Below are 23,880 nucleotides of genomic sequence, written 5' to 3'. Positions count from 1 at the left end.
GGAATGTTAAATGATATAGCTGCTATGGAAAATAGTATACAGGTTCCATAAAAAATTGGAACTGGGACTGGCCCTGTGGCTGAGTGCTTAAGTTCACACACTGCTTCAGTGGCCCAGGGTTTCACTGGTTCAGATCCGGGGCGTGGACATGGCATCGCTCATCAGGCCATGCTGAGGTGGCATCCCACACAGCACAACCAGAAGGACCTACGACTAAAATCTACAACTATGTAATGGGGAGGCTTTGGGGAGAAGAAGAAAAAAAAATGGAACTACCGTATGATTTAGCAACCCCACTTGTGAGTATTTATTCAAAAGAATTGAAATCAGGATCTTTAAGAGATATTTGTGCTCCCATGTCCGTTGTAGCGTTATTCACAATAGCCAAGAGGTGGAAACCACCTAAATGTTCCTTGACAGATGAATAGATAAAATATGTCTATACATTGGCTGGAATATTATTCAGCCTTAAAAAAGAAGGAAGTCCTGTCATACACGACAGCATGGATGAAACTTGGGGACATTACACTAAGTGAAATAAGCCAGTCACAGAAGGACAAACAGCAGGACCTCACTTGTATGAGGCATCTAAAGGAGTCAAATTCACAGCAGCAGAAAGTTGTCACCAGCGGCAGGGGGAGAAGGAAATGCAGAGTTGTTGGGTCAGTAGAGAGTTTCACTTACGCAAGATGAAAAGTTCTAGAGATCTGCTGTGCAACAATGTGCATATGGTTAACGATACTGTACTGTACACTTAAACATTTAAGAGGGCAGATAGCATAATAAGGGTTTTTTACCACACGAAAAAAACTAAGGACAAAAATTTTTAAAACTGCATGGCAGAAAACACTATAAAAATGTTAAATAGGGAAAAATATTTGTATTGCACACCACAGAGAGAAGTGAATAGCTGAGCTTAAAAGAGCACTATCAATTTAAAAAACAAATCTCCTTTAACTCTGCAATTCCACTGACAAATTTAACCTAGGAAAATAAAGGAGGGGGAAGGTGGTCAAAAGGCACAAACTTCTAGGGGCTGGCCCCGTGGCCGAGTGGTTAAGTTCGCGCGCTCCGCTGCAAGCGGCCCAGTGTTTCGTTGGTTCGAATCCTGGGCGCGGACATGGCACTGCTCATCAAGCCACGCTGAGGCGGCGTCCCACATGCCACAACTAGAGGGACCCACAACGAAGAATATACAACTATGTACTGGGGGGCTTTGGGGAGAAAAAGGAAAAAATAAAAAAAAATCTTTAAAAAAAAAAGGCACAAACTTCTAGTTATAAAATGAGTCAGTGTAGGGATGCGATGTACAGCATGGTGACTAGAGGTAACAATAGTGTATTGCGTATTTTAAAGTTGCTAAGAGAGTTGGATCTTAAAATTTCTTACCACACGCACAACACTGTAACTATGTGGGGTGGTGGATGTATTCACTAATCTTATTGTGGTAATTATTTCACAATATATATGTACATCAAATCATCACGTTGTACACAAACTTACACAACATAGCATGTCAATTACATCTCAGGCTGGGAAAAAAATGAGTAGACGAACTTGCATATATAAGGATTTTCACTATTTGGTTAAGTGTTCATTGATGGCACTTGATTTAATTATGGTGCTGGCATTAAAGGAAATACTGTGCAGCTGGTAAAAGATGAAATAGATCTATACGTATTTACTTACATGGAATGATATTAGTTGGTATTAAGAGGAAAAAGTTTGTTACAGGATACTGCAGATGGAATATAGAAATATACATTATGAATGTAATTATACATGATTTTATCAAGGAGATTGGAAAGTTACAAGTAAATTGTACAGGCAATCTGAGATTTTTTACTTTTAGCTGTATATTATTTGGGTTTTAAAATAATCATCCCCACAATAAAGATATTTCCTTTTGGGGTGAGAGCATATGATAAACCAGTGATTTTTTAAATTATTATTATTTTTGAGCTAACATCTGTGCCAATCTTCCTCTATTTGGGGGGAGGATGCCTCCACAATGTGGCGGGGGCCAATCTTCCTCACACACACACATACACGAGACATGTATGCTTTAATACATTAAAAAGGCAATATATTAAAATATAGGTAAGTTAAAGTTAAAATTTGTTCTTTATAAAGACGTCAGAATGACAGCTGTTGTTACTTAGCTTGGCTAAGAACGCTGAACTGTGGGCGGTCTGGTGACTCAGCTCCCTCCACCTATAGATCCCGCACGCGGAGGGAAGGCTGGAAAGGAATGCAGATGGACGCCGGGGCCCCACTGTGAGAACACACAACTGTGACGTTTGGAGTTGGCTTCCGGCCCTGTTACTTGGCCTCCCACATGCCACCAGAAGCTATAGACGGGAAGTCTGCATCTCACATGACCTACAGGTAGGTTTAATTTAATAACTACCATATTTTGAAGTATAGTGTGAATATTTTGAAATATCTGCAACTATAAGTTGATATGAAAACATTTGTGACTTCTGATGCTAGCAAAGCCACAGGTATTGATGAATACTATGGTTTGTTGCCTATATTCATAATTGAAGGAAATGCTAAGTCACAAGAAGATAGTAAAAAGAGAGAGGTAATTTTTTTCCCCAAATTCATGGACTCCAGGTTAAAAACCCCTGTGAAAAGGGATAATCAGGGGCTGGCCTGGTGGCGCAGCACTTAAGTGCACACGTTCCACTTTGGTGCCCTGGGGTTCGCCGGTTTGGATCCGGGTGCGGACATGGCACTGCTTGGCAAGCCATGCTGTGGTAGGCATCCCATATATAAAGTAGAGGAAGATGGGCATGGATGTTAGCTCAGGGCCAGTCTTCCTCAGCAAAAAGAGGAGGATTGGCAGATGTTAGCTCAAGGCTAATCTTCCTCAAAAAAAAAAAAGGATAATCACAGGATCGGTGTAAATATCGAGATAATCTATGTAAACAGCACAGTGTATGTTGCGTGTATACATGAAAATAAAGAACAAAAATATCACACGGAATGTTTTGGTTTATACTTCTTTTGCAGTTAGAAAGCAGCCTAGATTTCAGTATCCTTTTGCATGACTTTATCTTAATCATAGTCATCAAGGGCCCTAAATGAATAGACTGGTTTTAAAGAGCAGATGTATGTTTCAAAAGTAGAAAACTACGCTGTCTGATTGACAGGCTGTGAGGACAGCATACTTGCACTGTTTAGTCAGCAGTTTATGCCAACCATAATGACACGGCTCAGCCCCTCTGTCTAGCAGTCAAACCTCATTAAGGGGATTTAGGACTGGAGATGTCATCAGAACCGTCTTAGTCCATTTGGGCTGCTGTAACAGAATACATTAGACTAGGAGGCTTATACAAAACAAGGTATTTATTTCTCACAGTTCTGGAGGCTGGAAGTCTAAGATCAGGGCACCAGCAGATTTGGTATCTGGTAAGGGCCTGCTTTCTGGTTCACAGATGGACAGATGCTTTTTGACTGTGTCCTCATTTGGTGGAAGGGGACGAGCTAACTCTGGGAGGTGTCTTTTATAAGGCACTAATTCCATTCATGAGGGCTCTGCCCTTATGACCTAATAATCACTTCCAAAGGTCCTGCCTCCTAACACTATCACCTTGAGAATTAGGATTTGAACATATGCATTTTGGGAGAACAGAAAGATTCAGTCCGTAGCAGAACCCAACATACAGTGACTAAAGGGAAGCAGAATCCCAGAGCCAAGGCCACCTAGGGAACTGTTTCCAGGTCCCACCAGAATGCAGCTGTAGGATGGGAGCTCGACTCAGGCCTGGGAAGGCAACAAACTGACTGCAGGAACGGACTGGCACAAATTTTGGAGTCATCACAGTTAAGAAACTGGACAGAACCTATAAGTTTTCTAAAGTGCTCTTTGAAACATGAGTACTGTGATCAAATACAGTTTAGAAATCCAGCCTCTTTTGTAGATTTTTAAGGCACATTAATGGTATGCTACAGGTTCTGAAAAATCAAACAATAATCAACTTTTTTGTTTAACCTAGTATTTGATCACAATACCATTTTTTCAAGGAACACTAGAGCCAGCCCAGTGGGATAAGTGGTTAAGTTCCTGGACTCCACTTCAGCGGCCCAGGGTTCACAGATTCGGATTCTGGGTGCAGACCTACACACTGCTCATCAAGCCATGCTGTGGCTGTGTCCCACATACAAAATAGAGGAGGACTGGCACAGATGTTAGCTCAGGGCCAATCTTCCTCAAGCAAAAACAAAACAAAACAATGACACTAACAACTCACATAAATCAATACTCTAGGGCACAGTATTTGGGAAACATTCTTTTTTGGAGATTTGGTGGGAATTTGGTAAAATGAATAGCAAAATATAATCTTGGTATGGACACAGGTCAACTCAATCTTTCTCAATAATTTCTAAAACATTTTTCTTTGTCCCAGATGGTAGAACAGATAACCTGAACCACTTTTAATCTAATTCAGCCTCTAATTGTCTTACTTTAAGAGAGACAGATGAAATAATCTTATTTTTAAAAATTAGCAGAAATGAATACAATTTTAGTAACAGCATTATCACAATTCAATAAATGTATAATGTTCTCCTGGCCAAAAGTAGTAATGAAACTTTTATGTGGGAAAAAAAAAGTAGTCTAATTTACTTTGTCACCATTCCCACAGACCTGAATAAACTACCATTTGGTAACTATTAATTTTCAAAATAACTACCCCTAAATTCTATATTTAAAATGTATAATTTCTCAATGAATTTAAGGCTTTTTACTTGTGTTAAGAGTTGGGGAAATTTTTCTCTTCAATTTCTCATTACAATTAGAAGCTATTTTTAATTGTGAAAGGCTTGAAAAGCCCTAAGGCTGCACTGGTAGTCTGCATACTTTCTTACATTAGCGGTTTAAAATGTCTGTTACTTCTATTTGTCTCTACATTCCTGAAATGTATCCTTATGCCAAGTTGTCACTATAAATATGAGTTCTCAGTTAACTATTAGAGATCTTACAGCTTGCTGGAAAGCAGAGGTGCAACTGCATTAAAATGATTTCTTATACCGCTTGTCTTCTGCACATGCAAAATGGCCTTCCTTTTTGTTATCTAGTCCTTAGGAATTTTATTCTTCCGTGTGAGTAGAGTGCATAACTACATATTCAGCCACTAGTCACGGAGGAAACGTAAATTAAACCAGTAACAGACACTTTACCCTTATTAAGTCAGCCCTGCCCCTCCCCGTCCAAGCATCACATCAGCAAAGAGACGGGAGGCTGTGACCCAGTTAGTCGTGGGAGAGGCTGGAAATCTGAACTCTCTATGGTGGACACTGCTGGCTGCCTACCCAATATCCACTCTCCCCTCTTTTCTAACAGAACACTATTTTTGATAGGAGTGGCAATGTGTCCAGCTTCCTTTATAATTACAAAATGTCACAACTCTGGCAAATGACATATAAGTTGAGGGTTTCTTGTAACGCTTCGCTCCCCTATATCAGGGGAGCCTTTAACAAGAAGGGGTGGTGCGTTATAGTCCTTCCTAGAATGGTGATATGAGGCAAGAGATAAAACGACCATATCATGACTAAAAAGGTGAAAGCTACCACACTGGAACTGCCGAGAAAGAAATGTGGCAGAAGCCCAGGACATTTAAGATACTGTAGAGCTGCTGCACCAGCCCTGATCTTCTTACACCAGAATCATTCCATGAGAAACAGAAATAAATCCCTAAGTTTAAAACCTCAGTTAAGCCAAGTTTTCAAATGCAGTATTAACTGACAGACTCGTAGGACTTGCAACCCTTCTCTTGGGAATTCTGGTCAATGAAAGGAAAGTCATGTACACAAAGGTACTCACAGCAGCATTTCCTAGGTTTAACATTAGAAATATTATGGATTAGATATCCAACAGTGAGAGGATGTTTAAATTATAGTAAAACACAGCTTGAACTATTAGGCTACCAGTGGCGTAGTGGTTAAGTTCTTGCACCCTGCTTTGGTGGCCCAGGGTTTGCCAGTTGGGATCCCAGGCTTAGACCTAGCACCACTTATCAAGTCATGCTGTGGCAGGCATCCCACATATAAAATAGAGGAAGATGAGCACAGATGTTAGCTCAGGGCTGATCTTCCTCAGCAAAGGAAAAAAAAAAAAAAGAGGAGGATTGGCGGCAGATGTTAACTCAGGGGCTAATCTTCCTCAAAAAAAAAAAGATTAGCTTCACGATGACATAGCAACGAAAAAGATTCAAATATAAAATTACATCTGCTCCATTTATAACTAGCAGCAAAACTACTGGTTGCCTGATCCCCAGTTACTCCCAATCCTCTTTTCCTTTTCCATCTTCCACTAGAAAGATTAGAAAGACTTACAACTGCATTTCTCCATCTTTCTTAGAGCTGGAGGTGATCATCTTATACACCTGTGGCCAACAGATGAACACAAGTCTACTGGGGATTTCTGGGGAAGGTTTTGCTTTTATGAGAAAGGATCAGAGGTGGAGTGCTCTGCCTTCTTCCCCCCTTTTCCTGTCTTGAATACAGACACGTTGCCTCGAACTGCAATGGCCATCTTGTTACCAGGAGGGAAAGGCCAAAAGACTCTCAGAGATCTTGGTGCCATGAAGTCACTGAACCGATGCCAGTAGCCAGTCTTCCAGACTTCTTGTTATGTGAGAAAAACAAACCCCTATTTGAAAAATCATTGCTACTTAGATCTTCTGTTACTTAAAGCAGAAAACATTCCTACCTGATATAGAAATAAACTATAAGTGATATGAACAAAAGATATGTCAGAAAAATTAAAACAGTTGACCTGTTAGGGTATTATTAAAAATGATTTGTAGGGCCAGCCCAGTGTTGTAGCGGTTAAGTTTGCATGCTCCACTTTGGTGGCCTGGGGTTTGCAGGTTCGGATCCCGGGTGTGGACCTATGTACCACTTAGGCCATGCTGTGGCAGGCGTCCCACATATAAAGCAGAGGAAGATGGGCACGGATGTTAGCTCAGGGCCAGTCTTCGTCAGCAAAACAGAGGAGGACTGGCGGTGGATGTTAGCTCAGGGCTAACCTCCCTCAAAAAAAAAGATTTGTAAAGAAAAAATTTTGCTTGTACAATAAAGCATTTAAAAATAAAACTATTGAGCTTAAACGGAAAACATCTGATTAATTTTCTTGCTGACTATGAACACATTTGCCATTTAATCTAGATTATCTTAATTCTAATACTAAGGACATTTATCCATTGTTTTTTGTTCAAGAGTGAAACAAAATTTTAGTGAGCAAACCATATTTTCAATAAAATTTTTTATGTATATATGTAAATAACAATGACACAGCACCAAGGGCCTCTGTAAAACGTCATCATAGAGTTTCTGTGAAGGATGCTTCACCAATAAATGACACAAAATTTGTTTTAAAAGCATGTGATTACAGAAAACTGTTTAAACTGTTCATCAAAAACTGGGTGGGATTTTCCAAAGATACTTCAGATACTGAAATCAATACCATCTATCTTCTGGATATCAACCGGAGGCGCACAGGTTAAGAGGAGCCCGGGGCGCAGCGCTGAAGCCGAGATGCAATCTGCACTTGAAGAGGCGCTGCGCTCCCTCACACCAGGCTGCCTTCATCACGAGTCCCTTCCAGCCCCGAGGGATCAGCGACATCAAGATGGCTCATCAGCTAAATCACGCTGGTCAAAATACCTGGTAAAAAAAATAGCAATTGCAGCACTACTTGTAATAGCAAAAGACCACAAACAACCCAAACGTCCATCAATATGTGGACTGGCTGGAGAAACCACAGCACATCTACCCAGTGGAGGACTAAGAGGCTTTCCTAAAGAAGGAATGAGGAAAATATCGACACTGCTCCCGTGCGATTTCCTGGATTTATGGAGTGAAAAGAACAAGGTAGAAGACCGCAAGTTTAAGACGCTGCCTTTCGTGAGCACGTGTTGGGATGCAGATATATTTACATATATTTGCTTACACTTTTAAAAAGAAATAATGACTGCAAGGAAAATCAAAAATTAATAATAAAATGGATAACTACAGAAGGGAGGAAAGAGGCTAGAGGATAAAGATGGATTCTAAAATTATAATAACTTTGGAACAATGTAAATATTTTATGTATTTATAAAACGAGAATAAGTAAAAGAGAAAATCACTAATCGAACTCCACCAAATGAATCTTCTCATATATCAGGTTGGTAGCATAACCACACAGAGGAGAATAATTTCAAGTGATCTTAAACACGAATTCTGATATATGTCCCCAGTGAGATATACCAGAGACAAAAAGAACTGCAAAGAATTCTTAAACTGATTTCAATGGCTTTCTATCAGTAACACCGTTAGTATTGCTATTCTGAAACAATTATGTGCACATTGTAGGAGACAGCCAATAATTATGTTAATGTTGTTAGAAACCAGAATGTTCATCACAGGAGAAAAGAAACATATCATTAGAGAAAATCACGTAATCTTAAATTAGAACTGAAATATCAGTTTGAACATACAAATTTATTTTTCTCTTTCTAAAAAATACATACTGCCTAGCTATGTTCCCTGAAAAGGCCTAGGTGCAGTGACCAACCCAATACAAACCGGCTTCCCTAATGCCCACACTGTGGAGTCTAAATACCATTTTCTACTTTAAAAGAGGAACCAGCACTCCTGGGAGAAAAGACTGATTCCAGATCCGGAGCCAGGAAGGTCCCAGATACCTTTGATTCATCCTGGTAGCCCAGCAAGTAGGAAAGCTAGATAAGACCACCAGGGTTATGTAACGGAAAGCACAGGACTTCACCCGCAGGGCTCCCACCGGCCGGAGATGCAACAATTCAACCAGCAGAAAGAACCCTGCGTGCAACCGCCCTTCACCTGACGCGGTGATCAGCTTCGTCACCACTGACAGTGGGACAGCTGGACGCTGTGTGCCTCCTGATGCGACACAACAGCACCCACGGAATCTCGTCAAACAAACAAGAAATGCTATATATAACCAAGCTTTCAGACCTACCTACCAGTTCACAGAAAATACGGGGGACACATAAACATGTTAAATACCACTATGAAGATACAGTTGTCAAAACCACAATGTGGGAAATCTTACAAGTCAAAGGACCCAGTTTCTTCAACAAATAAATGGCAAAGAAAAAACCTCGGGGGTTGATGGAGAGACTTAAGAGACTTCAAACAAACGCAGTGAGCGCATCTTACTCTGATCCCCACTGGAGCAATTCAAATGTAAAAAGAGATTTTTGCGACAATTAGGGAATATGAAACATGGACTGGACATCAGATGATAATGTGGAGTTATTAAATTTGTTAGGTGTGATACAGTATCGCAGTCATGTTTTTTAAAAAAGTCCTTATCACTTAGATATACTGAGACAGGAGAAATGATAAGTCTGAGATTTGTTCAAAATATACTGACAAAAAAGATGGGATAAATGAAATATCCTGGTGAAGAGCTAACAATTGTTGAGCCTGGGGGATGGATTGGTCTAGGGGGTTTATCCTACTACATTTCTATGTGTTTGAAAATCTCCATAAGAAGCAGCTTAAAAAAATTATCAAGGGTAAAAATAATGAAGGTGGCTGACATATAACTATTGGATCCAGTGTGAATGGGTTTCCACTCATTTGAGTAGGTATTTCTATCAATTAGCAGTTATGCCTTAAAGCTACCAAAATAAGCAAAACCAACAATAAAAAACACGAGACTTAAAACAACACCTGATACTTACATTGAAGCTGCTGCAAGAGAGAGTCAAGGCCTATGTTATCTTTACTTTAAACTTACTATAATCTTCTGTAAGTTTTCCCAAGCGAAGCCTATAGTCTCAGAAACTTTTCTAGCCTAGAATTTTTACCATTTTTATTTAACTTTCAGGAAAAATAAATGACCAATACATTTGGATATTTCTTCTCTCACAACTGCATAATATTATAAACTATCAGAGGACTACCAGTCAGATGATATGTTTAAGTCTCTGGTTCTATTAAGTACTAGCTTACTGAACCTGTGTCTTCATCTATAAAAGGAAGTAAGAAGCGCCTGCGTTGTTGTAAGGAGTAGAGATCCAGTACAACACAGTGCTCAGGGCCACGCTGCACCCTCTCATTTAATCCTACTACCAGCAGATGAGGCAGGTACTAACTTTGCGACAGTTAAGAGCTTAGCTCTGGAGTACAGCTGTCTGGGTTTGGATCCCAGCTCTGCCATTTACTAGCTTTGTGATGGTAGCAAAGCTCTTTAACCTCTCTCTGCCATGGTTTCCTCGTCTGTAAACTGATTATAGTACCCACCTTCTAAGAATTCGATGAGTTCCTAGTACAAAGCACTAAGAAAATGCTTGGCATGAATGCCCACTAAGTGTTAATTGTCATCAGCAGCATAATTATTGTAGATCAAGAAACTCCGTGTTGAATGTGGATGTATTCTCAAAAAGTATCTTGTTTGGGGGAAGGACAAATGGACACAGGATTATTTGCCTTCCCAATATTTAAATATATCATAAAGCTTTAAAAAGGTATTGGCATTGGAATAACAACACTGACCAATGAACAAAAGTATCAACTCCAGAAAGAGACCTAAAATAAATATATGTCCTAAAATAAACAGGTGTGTGTATATGTATAAGTATGTATATACACACACTCACGCACAAGCATTCAGAATATGAAAAAGTTTTCAACTAACTTCCAGGTGGAATTTCAAGAAATGAAATCGAACACATCCTAAATAAAAATAAGCCCATACTGAAAATGAACAAAAGACACAGGAAATTTAAAAAAAAAATACAATTCAATAAAATGAAACATGTTCTACCCTTGCTGGTAACCAAATAAGTGCAAATAAAAATAATTTGTATCTTTTATTATTAGAATGGAAATATTTATATCAACTGCAAGTGCCCCGTGTTGAACAGGAGATGGGCACTCTTGCTGACACGTTAGAGGGAACACAGAATGGTATGAGCTTTCTGGAAGGCACACTGGCAATAAATATCTGTTTTAAAGCGCATGCATGCCCTTTAACTTGCTTCTAGGAATTGACCCTTAGGAAATAATGGAGCTGTAGGTATAAGGATCTTCAATGCTGCACTATTTATAGAGAAAAACTAGAAACAAAGGGAACTGTGACACATACTACTGTTTCCTCACACCTCAATTTCCTCTGCTGTAAAGTGGAAACAGTACTCTGCACCATCACTAATAACCCTATTATAAAGCCAGGAGCCAAAGCTTACTGACCTGCTCACCAAGCAGATTAATAAATTCAAAGCAGGAACCCTCTCATCATCTTTGCTGTCCTAAAAAAAAGAAAGAAAGAAACTTTAAAATGTAGTCTCTTCTCCCCTAATATTTTTGAAACAAATTTCCTTTTAAGATGCAAAACATGAAAATTTTATCAGATGATAGTAATAATCACAGGGAAACAGATAACCTCAAAGCAAAAAGGGGAAAAGTGTAGAGTTAATGGTCCTTTGAGCAACACCTGAGAGCATCTTTTAAAGCAAGGTCCTGAACAGGGAACAGATGAGTTGAGGGTTCTAAGGAGGACGACTTGGGAGGGAGATACTGCCTGGTTCCAAGCAGAGGAGCGAAAAAAGCCCAGGTCCTAACTGGACAGTAACAAAAAACATTATAGAGAAATATTTTAAAGAACTTATTTGAGACGGACTGAAATCCTGGCTTCCAGCATAGACAGACCAGAAAATATTCCACATTAGGGTTCTGAATTATGACGGAGGCTGTTCCTGAACTAGACATTTTATAAAGTTCACTTTAAATATTTGTTAAAATAACAGCTCTAAGACACATAGAAAGTAGTCTTACAGAGTATGAAATTTATTTTTATGCGTTGTGAGGAATAGAATAATCTATTGAGGAATGTTATAACAGATATGTCATACATTACTTCAAACTCGGGACAGGCTTCCATGACGTTAGTGTATTCAATCCTTCTACATGCCCAGCACGGTAGGGAACAAAGTTGAACAAAACACATCACCGGCTAACAGTAGAGAAGATGAAATATCCATATTAGGTTTAATGAGAGGAAAAATGTGTCAAGTCCCACAGAAAAGATACAAAGTATACTGGGAAAACTGAGGATGGAGAGGTTCTTTTCAGTTTTTAGGACAAGGGAAAGTATCCTTGAAAGTGGCAGAATATGAGTCAGATTGTGAAAAGTAAATGGTATTTAGATGCAGATGGGAAGGGAGTGAAAAGGCACTTCCGGAGAGGGAAGACAGTCGAGGAACAAAGGTTGGGGAATATTTAGTGAGCAGCAAGTACATCTTGCTTGAGGTACAGGCCAGATAAGTTTCGGCCATATCATGGATGTTTAATGAAAATATTCTGGAGTAGTCAATGGAGAGCAAATATACATTTTATGGAGGAGAAAGGAGGGATGAAAGAAAAAAACTCAGAAGTGGCTTAACCTGGCATCAAATTAATTTATATCGTGATGCTGCAGGCATGAGGCAGAGGAAGGGTCTGACTGGATAAGTTCAAAACAATCATTGTGCCGGCGTGTTAGCTGCCCACTTGAGCTTCTCATCTCCCCTTACTATTTAGCAAATGAAGCTCAGTCTTAGCTAGGCACACTGCCACCCAGCTAAAAGTAAACATTTCCTATAGCTCCTTATGGCCATGCAACTAACTTCTGGCCAATGAGCCACAAAGATGTGCTTGTGGAACCTCTGGGAAGGCTCCTTAGAGGGGATGACCTTTTTCTCGTCTTCTTTTCAGCTTCCTGTAGTGAGACATAATGGCCAAAGCTCCAGCAGCCATCTTGGATCACGGGGTGAGCTGGAGCACGGAAGCCACGTGTGGCAGAGCTCAAGGCCTGGACACTGCCACCTGAGATCTGATCTGCCTACGTCAGACTTCCTTTATAAGACAAAAACATTTCCATTTTATTTAAACTATTGTTATTTTGGGCTTTTCTATTATGTGGCTAAATCGAATCCCAGCTAATAAAATATTACACGTTGTCCCATTTCATTGGAATCCTTCTTTATCACCACATAAACTGGTGAGTGCTTTTAACTTGAAACAGTAAGCTGTAACTTACCACCAAGAGCCTCACTTCAGAGCACCTTCTTGCAAGCTGCCGAATCAGTGAATGAGCCTCAGGTAATAAAGGTTTTTCAAGACAAGCCAATAAAGCATAAAGCCATCTTCCCTAAATAGAATTTTAAAAAGTAGTAAGTAGGCAAATACTGCACCATAAGTTTAACTTATTTTAAAAAATGTCCAATGTTGTGTCTGGTTATTTGCTATGAACAAACTCATGGAACATTTAACTGTATTGTTTGGACATGGACAGCAAAGGGTCATCTAGCCAGCCAGGTGACAGCTTTTGTATCTTCTAACTATAGACACATAATATTAGACCCTTCAAAATATCCTTACCCCCAAAGAGACTGTTTCAGAGATTCGTACTACAGCTGAAATCCTAATTCATAGGTAGAAAACTACATTAAGCTGGGTAAAAATCCTATCAAAAGTTAAGAAACATTTTCTTCTTTGCCCTTTATAGACAGATAGACAAGTCATTTTATAATTTTATAACTTTGTCCCGAGTCTATATGTAGGAACTATGCTCTAGATGAAATAATGTTTTGATACTTCTATAAATATCATGGCAAGCTAAATTTATCCCCATTCCCTTTCAAAATTGGTTTTTCTTTTTAATTACAAAAGGAATACATATTCAACGCAGAAAAACCGAAGAATACAAAACGTGCAAAGGAAAAAAGAAACCTAAAATCTCACCACCCGGATAAAATTTCTGCTAAGTTTTAAAATGTTTATCTTTTTCCTATGTATAGGTACCCCTTTTAAAAACACAGTTCCATCATTGCAATAATGTTAATAATGTAGTAATACCATTTGGTAGCCACCTTTTTTACTTGCAATACAAAATAAACATTTCCCGTGTTTTTCAATGGGATTAACAAGGAGCTGTTATTAGTCTCAACAAGGCACTTATATAAATACTTTTAAACCAAGCACTTAACACACTTTCCTGTCACTGCTAGTTTATTCTTTCATTCCCCAAACGCTGAGAGTGTAAAGATAGATAATACACCCTTAGAACTCAGTCTAGAGTTGGGACACAATAGCTTAATTAAAATATTTGTGGAATGAATGTTCCATGGATGCACCATAATTTACTTAACCAATTTCCTATTGTTAAGCACTTAGGATGTTTAATTTGCTGCTGTTATATAAAAAATACTGTGATAAATATCTTTGAAAATAAGTTGTAGAGCACTCTGATTTCTTGTGTTAAATTCCTAGAAATGAAATGGTAGTATCAAAAGGTATATATGCTCATAAAAATTTCTGAGATATAATCGCTAATTGTACCCCAGAAAGGTTATATCAAATTATATTTCCACCAGCAGTGTATATGACTGAGTTTATCTGAGCAACATATCACTTTAGGGAATCCTGAAGAATATAAAATCAATATGACTTTTTCTTAAAAAGATTCACATCCAGATTTCTTTTACAACCAGTGAGCAGAATTCTCTTCTACATTAAGAAAGCTATTATAAATCTAAACTTGACTCAAATTTTGAGGGATACATTTCCTATATAAAGCTGGCATTTAGGCATGCAAATAGCCCCTACACTTAGAAGGAGCTGAAACCTTTACTGATTAAAGGTTCCGTTTCACAAACTCAACAAGTACAATGTGACAATACTAAAAATAAAAAGAAAACCCAAACAGCTGAAAACCTTCCTTAACAGTGTCACACTTGGATGACAAAATAAAGCTGTATTTCTCAAAAAAATATTAGATAAGTAATCTCAAGTAAAGAAATAAGAAAAAACAGGGACCCTTTCTCCTTTTGCTGGTTTATGACAAACTTACTTCCTGTGACACAGGTTTTTACTTTAAACACCGATATTCTCAGTACTAAGTTCTGATAGTCCAGTTATTTGGTTAGAGGAATTAAATACTGTTGATTTAAGACACAGAATACTCAAAATAAGACTCAAAGGATTAATCAGGTTAAAATGGAGCGCATCAGTTGTCAGTGAAACACTTTAATGGTTCCTCTAGCAAATACAGCTACTTTTTGGTAATATGCTTCCACTAATTAACAGGAAAAGTCAAACTTATCACCTCCTTGAGTAAGTAATCTTTAGAAGTTAAAAAAAAAATCCAAAAAAATCTTACAAGGAAGAAAAAATGAAGATTAAAAAAAGAGAAGGAAAACAGGTAAGATAAATAATACTGATAAAAGGTCACTATCAGACAGAAAGAACTGATACAGAATTTAAAGTTCAACATCTAGATTCCTATGAACAAGCAGCCTAAGAATATGAATAAAGTTATCTATTGAAGGTGTAGTGAATATGCTAATGCATGGAAAAAATACTGTTTTACTGACACCAAAAGAAATGCAAATTACATTTACTTTGAAGTACTGCTATAAATTCACTAAATTTGAAAAACAAAAACAAAAACAAATTATGAAATATTAGATTGAACCATATGGAACTGCTGATAATCAAATGTTTTTACCCTACAAAAATGGCAATTCCATATGATTCAACTTAAAGTAGGGTTGTAGGAAAGAGAAATTAAGAATCCATTGCTGACAGCATTATAAGCTGGTTAATTTCTTCTGGAAAGCAATCTGGCAGAATGTAACAAAGGCTTATAAAACCTTGATCCAATAATTCTATTCTAGAAATATCCTAGGAAATTAATAAAAAAGAAATTAGCATAAATGTTTATAATTTAGTCGTGACTGTAAAACATAAGGAAGAACCCAAACGGTCAATAATGAGAGAATCAAAGTGAACCATGAGACATTAAGACAATGGCAATTATGTAAATTACATTATCATATAGGAATATATATACGAAATGTGAGCTTAAAAAGTCAGAATATATACATTAATTACAACTATGTAAAAGACAGGTATGACCACTGAATCAGAAACAGTGATTTTAAACATGAATTTTTTCCCCTTAAAAAGTATGTTATACAGTAGAGATTTAAAAGAATGAACATATAACAATCAAAAATGAAAATCTAGTGATAAAGAATATGGTCACTATACTTATGAAGAGACTTAGCTAAGCCACCTGGCTGCAGGGCAGGCTGGGAAACTCACGCACTGTACTGCGAACACTGCAGTATAAGCTTCTAGAGAGCAAAGGTTACCTCAGATGCTTTGACAGGGAGCTTTGGAAGCTCAGATACACTCTTGCAAATATCCTCAACTGTGAAAAATATTTGTTTCTAAAAATTAAATCTAACTTCAAAGGATGATAAAATTTATTCTTAGGGGCCTAAGCAGGTAATTCATTTACATAACGCCCACCAAATTTACCCAGTTTTGAAGGTGAAAATGAGCTGTGAACATAAAGCAATAAAATAGAGGGGCAGTGCAGCACAGCTGTTCAGAGCAGAGCCTGAGGGCCTGGCGTGAGTCTCAGTTCTGCCAGTTAGGACTCCTGTGACCGTCAGCAAGTCACTGAATCCCTATGTGCTCCACTTTCCTTACTTGTAAAGTGGAAGTAAGAGCTCACGGGTTATTGGAGGATTCAAAGAGTTATTGTACACAGAGTCCTTACAATGATGCCTGGCACAGAGTGCTTGCTATTATTTCTGCATTTTTTTGTGGACTCGATTTCAAGGCCACTTTAGAAAATGCATTTCAAATTTCTTTAAGCCAGTGCTACTCAAAAAGGGGTCTGCAGACTGGTTGCCAGTCTGTGACCTGTTTGTTACTGGTCTGCAGTGATAAGCAGCTTCACCCAGGATACAATTGACATTTCTTCCCAAAGCAAGACTTTCTCAATGAAGGAAGTAGTATGCTGATTTACATTCTAGTGGAAATTCCTTATTTCCCTGCAAACAAGCATTGTTTGCATTACGTACATAGTTATACATACACGTATAATACATATATATAAACACAGTAGAGTCATATCTCATAGATAAGTGTATATATAATTTTGTATTATGAAAACAAAAAGATGCAATACTACCAATTCTGGAGTAAAGTCTCTTTCTCCAAACCAATTACTCAGATATTCCAAGACACTAGTTACTGTTGCCTAAAAAAACGGGGAAGGAGATGGAAGAATTGTATTAGTAATAAAAAATTGACAAGTTCAACATAAGTTTCATTAAATTTAGTTAGAAAGCAACTCTGATGTTTAAAATGGCCCCATTCTTTAGATTTCCAGAGAAAATTGTTACCCTATTTAGTAATTTGATTAGATGGCTCTCTCTCAGTGAGAGGAGGCTTTTTAGACAAATATTCTTATATATTGTCAAGTATCAATACCTTGGTGTAAATTCCAGGATTTAGTTTGTAACGACTAACTTAGTTTGTAACTACTTGAAAAATTCCATGTGCTCTTAAAAAAAATCGTTGTGTAAATACCTTCAGATTATTTTCATTAAATCAAAGTACAAATCTAAAAAGAAAGTTAGCTAGAGAAAGATCTGTTTTAAAGATATTACAGATAGAATTTATCAAACTGTTGAAAATATTCTCTGGCTTACTCAAATAGAGTCGGACACTTAGAAAAATCGCTCTCATTGAATTTAGTATGACTAATACAGTATCTTCATGCAAATGATCAAGTAAGTGAAACTGTCAGCCAGTATATGATTTACAAGTAAGTGAAACTGTCAGCCAGTATATGATTTACAACCGAGGATGACCCTTAAAAAAACCTGATCTTCCAAGGGTACCAGACGCCATGTGAAGGCGAAACAAAGTTTCATTTGCTCTTTAAATGGATCACAGAGCTCCTAGTCCTAAAAGATTGAAGAATCAAAGTGCATATTTTCCCCTTTGATCCAAGAAATTATGTATTTCATCCTTAATTGAGTGTGTAGGACATCTGGAACTGGAAATAGCAATCTCATCTCAGTATTTACCTCAAACCCCAGAACCTAAGACTTCTAACTGAAATGCACACAACTGAATAGTTCGCACCATGACTGAGAGCATGAGTTCTGGAATTAGATCAAGCTAGGACCAAATCCCACTGCCGCCATTAAAATGTGCTGAAAAACCACCTGCAAGGCATTTAACCTGCTATTTTGTTTCCTCATGTATTAAAAAAATGGATATTAACAACAACTCCCCACTTAGAGTTGTGCTGAGGATTAAATAAGAACTGTTAGAGAGTTTAAGAAGGGGTCTTACATACTGTTAAGTATTCAGTAAATGTATTCAAATACTTTCACACACGCTGCAAACAAAAGAATGCATATATATATATATATATATCCTTATTATTAGATGGATTTTACCTGATTCATTCTGCTAACAATACTAAGCAAAGGAGGAAAACCAATCTGAAAGAAAAATGAGACTGAAATTTACTAAATGATATTATAAGGGGGTTTCATTTTTTTAAACTGGTAAATTTCTCACCACACGGTTATTTAAAAACAAACCATGGATAAAAGAAAATTCCTTCATTGCCCATTACAATCAAATATTCCATAAACTATTATGTTGGTAATGCCCAAGAAAATAATGTCTTGAAATCTGAACATGCAAATTTAAAAATAAAGAATGATTTTAGTAATTAAAATGTTAAAGTATGACATTTGAAAAAACGATACTACACTATTGATACTATTGACACATTTAAAAAATGATACTATGATACTAACAACTTTTTCAAAATCTTCAGCTAAAGCCAACATTTCAGGAATTAAGGGAACTTGAATTAGAATGATTTTCTTTCAAACCTAATCTGATTCAATTAAAAACAGTACTTTGGAGTTTAATGCTGAGAGCCTTGATTATGAAAACAGCACCGAGATGAGAGAAACTGAAGAGGATATGCATTAAACTCTTGTGTCCTTAAATGATTCTTTCATATGGTGTATTTTACTTGTATATTTACTTTATATATATTTTGTAATAACAAGCTAAATAAATAAATTTTAATTCTTTGTCAAATTAAAACACATTTTGAAATGTAACATATACTAGGGATATTATCCAAAAGAACAACAGGTTGTATAAGAAACTGCTGAATTAGCTCACTTAGAGATCTGAATCTGTTTACACTCCCATCACCATGTGTAAGAGGGCCTGTCAACACAGTATATCAAAGTTTCTTTGCCAACGTTACCTGAATGATCACAGCTCAGTGGAGTTATAAGTTACATTTCCACTACAAGTGGGTTTGGGGATCTTCTCACATAACAATTTGTATTTTCTTTCTGTGAGATGTCTATTTATATCTTTTGCCCGTTTTTCCTTTTGGGTTCTTGGTCTTTTTATTGATTTTTAGAGCTTTTACATTTTTGGGATAAATTTGTTTTAAATGGGAAAAACACACCGTGTACCACACAGCAAGCAATAAATGTCTATTGAACAGAACAGACGATGCAGTACGGGGAGTCAGTGGTAATGTGGACATAGGCAGTGGGCTCACAGGAACACCTGCAATCTTGAGGGCGGGTGAATCCTGAAGGACAAGCAGCAGCTGGCCATGTAATTTACGATGAAAATAAAGCCAAGTGAAACTGAAAGATACCCTCAACATTCCATCTCCAGAATATGCAATTTACTGAGCATTTTTAAGCACCTAATTGTTATCATATGTTTTCCTTTCTTTCCTTGATTACTTATAACTCACTGTTTGACCCATGCCTAATCACTAAAAAAAACAGAATCCTATCTAACTCACAAAATTATTACATAACTAAAGCATAAGAGATATGAAGCCAACCTAAAAAACTCACATTACATTGTTTTAGAAACTGGGCTGCCAAGTTTTAAGTTAAAGAGCCAATAAAATAAGTCAGAGGTTGGCAAACATTCTCTGTAAAAAGCTAGACAGTAAATATTTTAGGCTTTACAGTCCACACACTGCCTTGGTCATATATTACTTGTTTGTTTAAAAACATAAAAAGCACTTTTAGCGCATGGGCTAAAACAGGCTGCAGACTGGACTTGGCTGAGGCTGCCGTTTGCTGAGTCTTTATACTAAATGACACACCAAAATTAGAACCCTTTTCGATTTGTTTAACCACATATCACCTACTTGTACATAGTCGATTCCAGGACTCTCACTTGCAGCTGGTCCAACAGCCCCTTCAGCACACAACCTTTCACCCAGACAAAATTTTTTCCAGCCTTCTTCATCTTCAGATTTTGGCTAAAAGAAAAAAAATAAATTTACATATTTCTATGTATTTTTTTTATACTGAAAAGTGAAAAAAGAAGTGAGGATTCCTCCCTATTCCCATCACCTCAAAACAAAGATATGGTGCCTGTTATGGGCTCAATTGTGCCCCCCTGCAAATTCCTATGTCGAAGTCCTAAACTCCAGTACCTTAGAATGTGACTGAATTTGGAAAAAAGGCCTCTACAGAGATGATGAAGTTAAAATGAGGCTGTTAGCGCGGCCCTAACCCAATCTGACTGGTGTCCTTATAAGAGGAAATCTGGACATAGAAAGAGACAATAGGGATGCGTGTGCAGAATGAAAGAGCACATAAGGACACAGCGAGCAGACGGCCACCTGAAAGCCAGAGAGACCTCAGGAGAAATCAAACCGGACAACTTCAACAGAGAAACTTACATACCATGGTCACGTTACTATCCAGCTGTTGCGATTTCCAGTGGCTTCTATGTCTGTTCACACTCTAAAGGAAGAAAAGTTACACAAGTAATCTTCAGAGAAGTGGTAAACGAAAAGACAACAATCAATCCTAAAACTTGGAAAATATGTTTCAAACTATTATGTCTAATGATTATAATAATTTGATCATTGATTAAAAATATGCTAAGCTTTATATTTCAGAATCATCTTACTTTTCCAAGCACAGTCTCAGGAACAGTAATAAATCTGAGGGGGGGGGGTCTAATTTAATTAAATGATTACAGTACACTTACCTGTCGAACAGTTGAAAACTGTGCCACCTGCTGCTGCTGCCACTGAAGTGTGGGGGAATAGCCCTCAGGAGCAGGCTGGCATCCTGAAAGCTAGAGACCAGTTCACAAATGTCAGAATCAATGCTAGTGTTAGAACTAGAATCTCACGCCTCTGCAAAGTAAAAGCAGAATCAAGATGAAGAGTGAATAATAAAGGAAACGATTAAGACTAGACAAGAAAGATAGTGTACTTTTTGCAGATGTAAAAAAGTAGGCATCTCACTTCATTATTTATGTCTGAGTTCAAAACATTAGGAGAAGATCTTTTATAGTGACTTCAGAAGAGCAATCTGGAACGGTTTATAGTTGGAGTTCCCAAAAAACCTAAATGAAATGAGCCCTGAGGATATAACCTAGTCCTACCTTTCTATAATAGCAGAACACTTTGATACAAAAAGAGAAATATACCCCAAATACATAATTTTGGGTATGAGCAGAATGTACTCAAATAATTTAAGACACTTGACTTTACAAGGCTACTTCCGCTTCCTAAAACAGCACATAGTTCACAACTGATCACATACTGCCTTGAAGTAAAACTTAGTGTAGCCACTTTTTAAAAGCTAGGTATTGAGGCTGGCCCTGTGGCCCAGGGGTTGGGTTTGCATGCTCTGCTTCGGCAGCCCAGGTTTACAGGTTTGGATCAGGGGCGTGGACCTACACCACTCATCAGCCATGCTGTGGCAGTGGCCCACATACAAAATAGTGGAAGGTTGGAACAGATATTAGCTCAGGGTGAATCTTCCTCAAGCCAAAAAAAAAAAAAAAGAGAAAGATTGGCACCAGATGTTAGCTCAGGGGGAATCTTCCTCAGCGCATGCACGTGCGCGCGTGCGCGCGCGCACACACACACACACACACAAAGTAGGTATGTAAGACATCATCTTCCATCAACTAAAAACTTCTGAAAAGGAATTACACGAAACATTATAGTGTCTAAACTAAAATTTCATGATTATAAACATCAGATTTAGAACATAAAAGGAAAAGGACTTACCACAATTTAAAAACTGTTACTCTCCTTTGACCTTAGGTTACATAGAACCTCCTTAGAGAGACCTGTGACTGTTCTATCTAAAGCAGTTCTCCGTTATTTATTAGTCTTCACAGCAATAGTCCCAATATTTAATTATTTAATTTGTTTACTTGTTTACTCTGTCTTCCTCTGGAGAATGTAAACCCTACAAGGGTAAGGACTTTTTCTGTCTCATCCTCTGTTGTATTCCCAGTGCCTGGCACAATCCAAATGCTTAATAAAAAAAATGTGCTGGATAAATAAATGAGTGAAAATGTTCACAGTGTGCAAGTAGCTAGAAAAGTGTAAGATATTTGAGTTTCTAAAAACAAAACCCAGTCAAATCAGAACATGCAAACCACACATTAAACACTGGTCAAATTATTATAAAGAGCTGGAGAAAGTTTCCTTAAAAATAAAGGATAGCCAGGGGCTGGCCCCGTGGCCGAGTGGTTAAGTTCGCGCGCTCCGCTACAGGCAGTCCAGTGTTTCGTTGGTTCGAATCCTGGGCGCGGACATGGCACTGCTCATTGAGCCACGCTGAGGCAGCATCCCACATGCCACAACCAGAAGGACCCACAACGAAGAATATACAACTATGCACTGGCTTTGGGGAGAAAAAGGAATAAAATAAAAAATCTTTAAAAAAAAAATTAAAAAAAATAAAAAAATAAAGGATAGCCTAAGTAACCTATTTAAAGACTTCTTTAGCATTGGATCATGTCCCTAAAGTATGATGAGCAAATCTCCGCCAAAGCTGGGGTTACTGAAAGCCTCTTTGAGGACATAAATACCAACTTTCCTTTTGGGGGAAAAAGCACAAGCAAACGTTTAACTTCGTCGAGTGCAATCAAATCTTACCTACATCACAGCTGACACTGTCAGACACTATAGGAAGAACCTTGATCTTTTAATTTGTGGGGGTAAAAGAATCCCCTGACGGGTAATAAAACTCACAGAAACATTCACACTTTGCTTCCTTTTCAACTTCTTTGGGTCAATTTGAGCTACCACAACATCTGGACATTGAGCTGCTTCGATCCTACAAATAAAGAATAAACGCAAGAAACGTGATTACTATCGTGCCTTGTTCACGTGTAGTAAAACGAGCGATGCATTTCGACAGTTCATTATGAAATCAGAAAAAAAGTTTAGAATTGCAATTGAGATACTCAACAATCTATTTCTGAAATTATCTGGACTGAAAGCAAAGAAATCTAAGAGCACACATCTTGACATGGGTAATCACAAGTTTAATAGAACTAAGATCATAGAAACGCGTCCACGTAAAGATGTAATCGAGGGATCCCGAGCCGACCCCAACAGGCGTGAGACCAGGGACGGGAACAGAGGCGGCGCTTTATCACACACAGGGGCGCACGGGCGCTGTGCCCAGGGGCAGGGAGGACGACCGGCCCACATGCACGGGGCCACATCACTCACTGGACCCGCCTCAAGTATTCCTGAGGCGTCCTCGGGGGTACGGAGGGATCGAAGCCTTCTGTCAGGTCACAGGGCTCCACCGGCAACAGCCGGGGCATCAGCTCTTCCACTGCAGACTCGGCCGGTACCCACGCCATGGTTTTCAATCCGGCCAGTCCCACCCAGCGCATGCGCCGAGTGTAGGTTACGGCGCAGGCGCACAAGGAGGCACCTTTGGCACCGGGAGTTGAGCAAGAGGCCGTGCTTCGGAGGCGTTATTGCGCATGCGCAAACCTGCTGTTTGTTCCAAGATTAAGGCTCCGGCGGTATCGTGAAGCCTGCGAGTTTAGTTCCTGGCAGGAACGGTTCTGCAGCGTTTGTGCGTGTTACCCTCTGGTCTCTCTTCTAAGGCTCCGGGAAAAGCTGAGCGGTGTTAACCTTTCTGCGTCCGTAGTAGTGAGGGCTCCTTACATGTTTTTTGAATGATCATTTATTGAGCTCTAAAT

The 23,880-nt window shown here is 38.3% G+C and overlaps 1 protein-coding gene across 3 annotated transcripts; it reads right to left on the bottom strand.

Moving 5' to 3' along the window:
• Positions 1-7,258: 7,258 nt before the first annotated feature.
• On the bottom strand, positions 7,259-23,584 carry GEMIN2 (gem nuclear organelle associated protein 2). 3 transcript variants are annotated; one of them, XM_008519440.2, is made up of 11 exons: positions 23,396-23,584; positions 22,910-22,994; positions 20,899-20,988; positions 20,589-20,648; positions 20,045-20,158; positions 18,291-18,335; positions 17,009-17,077; positions 13,061-13,171; positions 11,895-11,995; positions 11,233-11,291; positions 7,259-7,674 (listed from the first exon to the last, which is right to left on the bottom strand). In XM_008519440.2, the coding sequence occupies exons 1-10, from the start codon at positions 23,563-23,565 to the stop codon at positions 11,258-11,260; spliced, it is 879 nt and encodes a 292-aa protein (XP_008517662.2). In that variant the 5' UTR covers positions 23,566-23,584; the 3' UTR covers positions 7,259-7,674; positions 11,233-11,257. The 3 variants fall into 3 exon arrangements, with proteins under 3 accessions (XP_008517662.2, XP_008517661.2, XP_008517663.1); XM_008519439.2 differs by having other exon boundaries at positions 11,900-11,995; XM_008519441.2 differs by lacking the exon at positions 11,895-11,995 and having other exon boundaries at positions 23,396-23,583.
• Positions 23,585-23,880: the final 296 nt, after the last annotated feature.

This window comes from Equus przewalskii, chromosome 1 (genome assembly GCF_037783145.1).
Source record: "Equus przewalskii isolate Varuska chromosome 1, EquPr2, whole genome shotgun sequence".
Classification (NCBI taxonomy): domain Eukaryota; kingdom Metazoa; phylum Chordata; class Mammalia; order Perissodactyla; family Equidae; genus Equus; species Equus przewalskii.
The sequence above is the reverse complement of the archived record's forward strand: the minus strand, read 5'-3'. Positions and strand labels throughout refer to the sequence as shown.

What these genes read in the sequence shown, in the direction of transcription:
- GEMIN2 (XM_008519439.2), bottom strand. Translation starts at nt 23,565, where the DNA reads ATGCGCTGGGTGGGACTGGCCGGATTGAAAACCATGGCGTGGGTACCG. An exon ending in CTGGAATCGACTATGTACAA is followed by an intron (nt 18,336 to 20,044) that starts GTAGGTGATATG and finishes TTTTTCTTTCAG; the next exon opens with ATTGGTTTTCCTCCTTTGCT. An exon ending in CTGAAGTGAGGCTCTTGGTG is followed by an intron (nt 11,996 to 13,060) that starts GTAAGTTACAGC and finishes CTCTACTGTTAG; the next exon opens with CCGGTGATGTGTTTTGTTCA.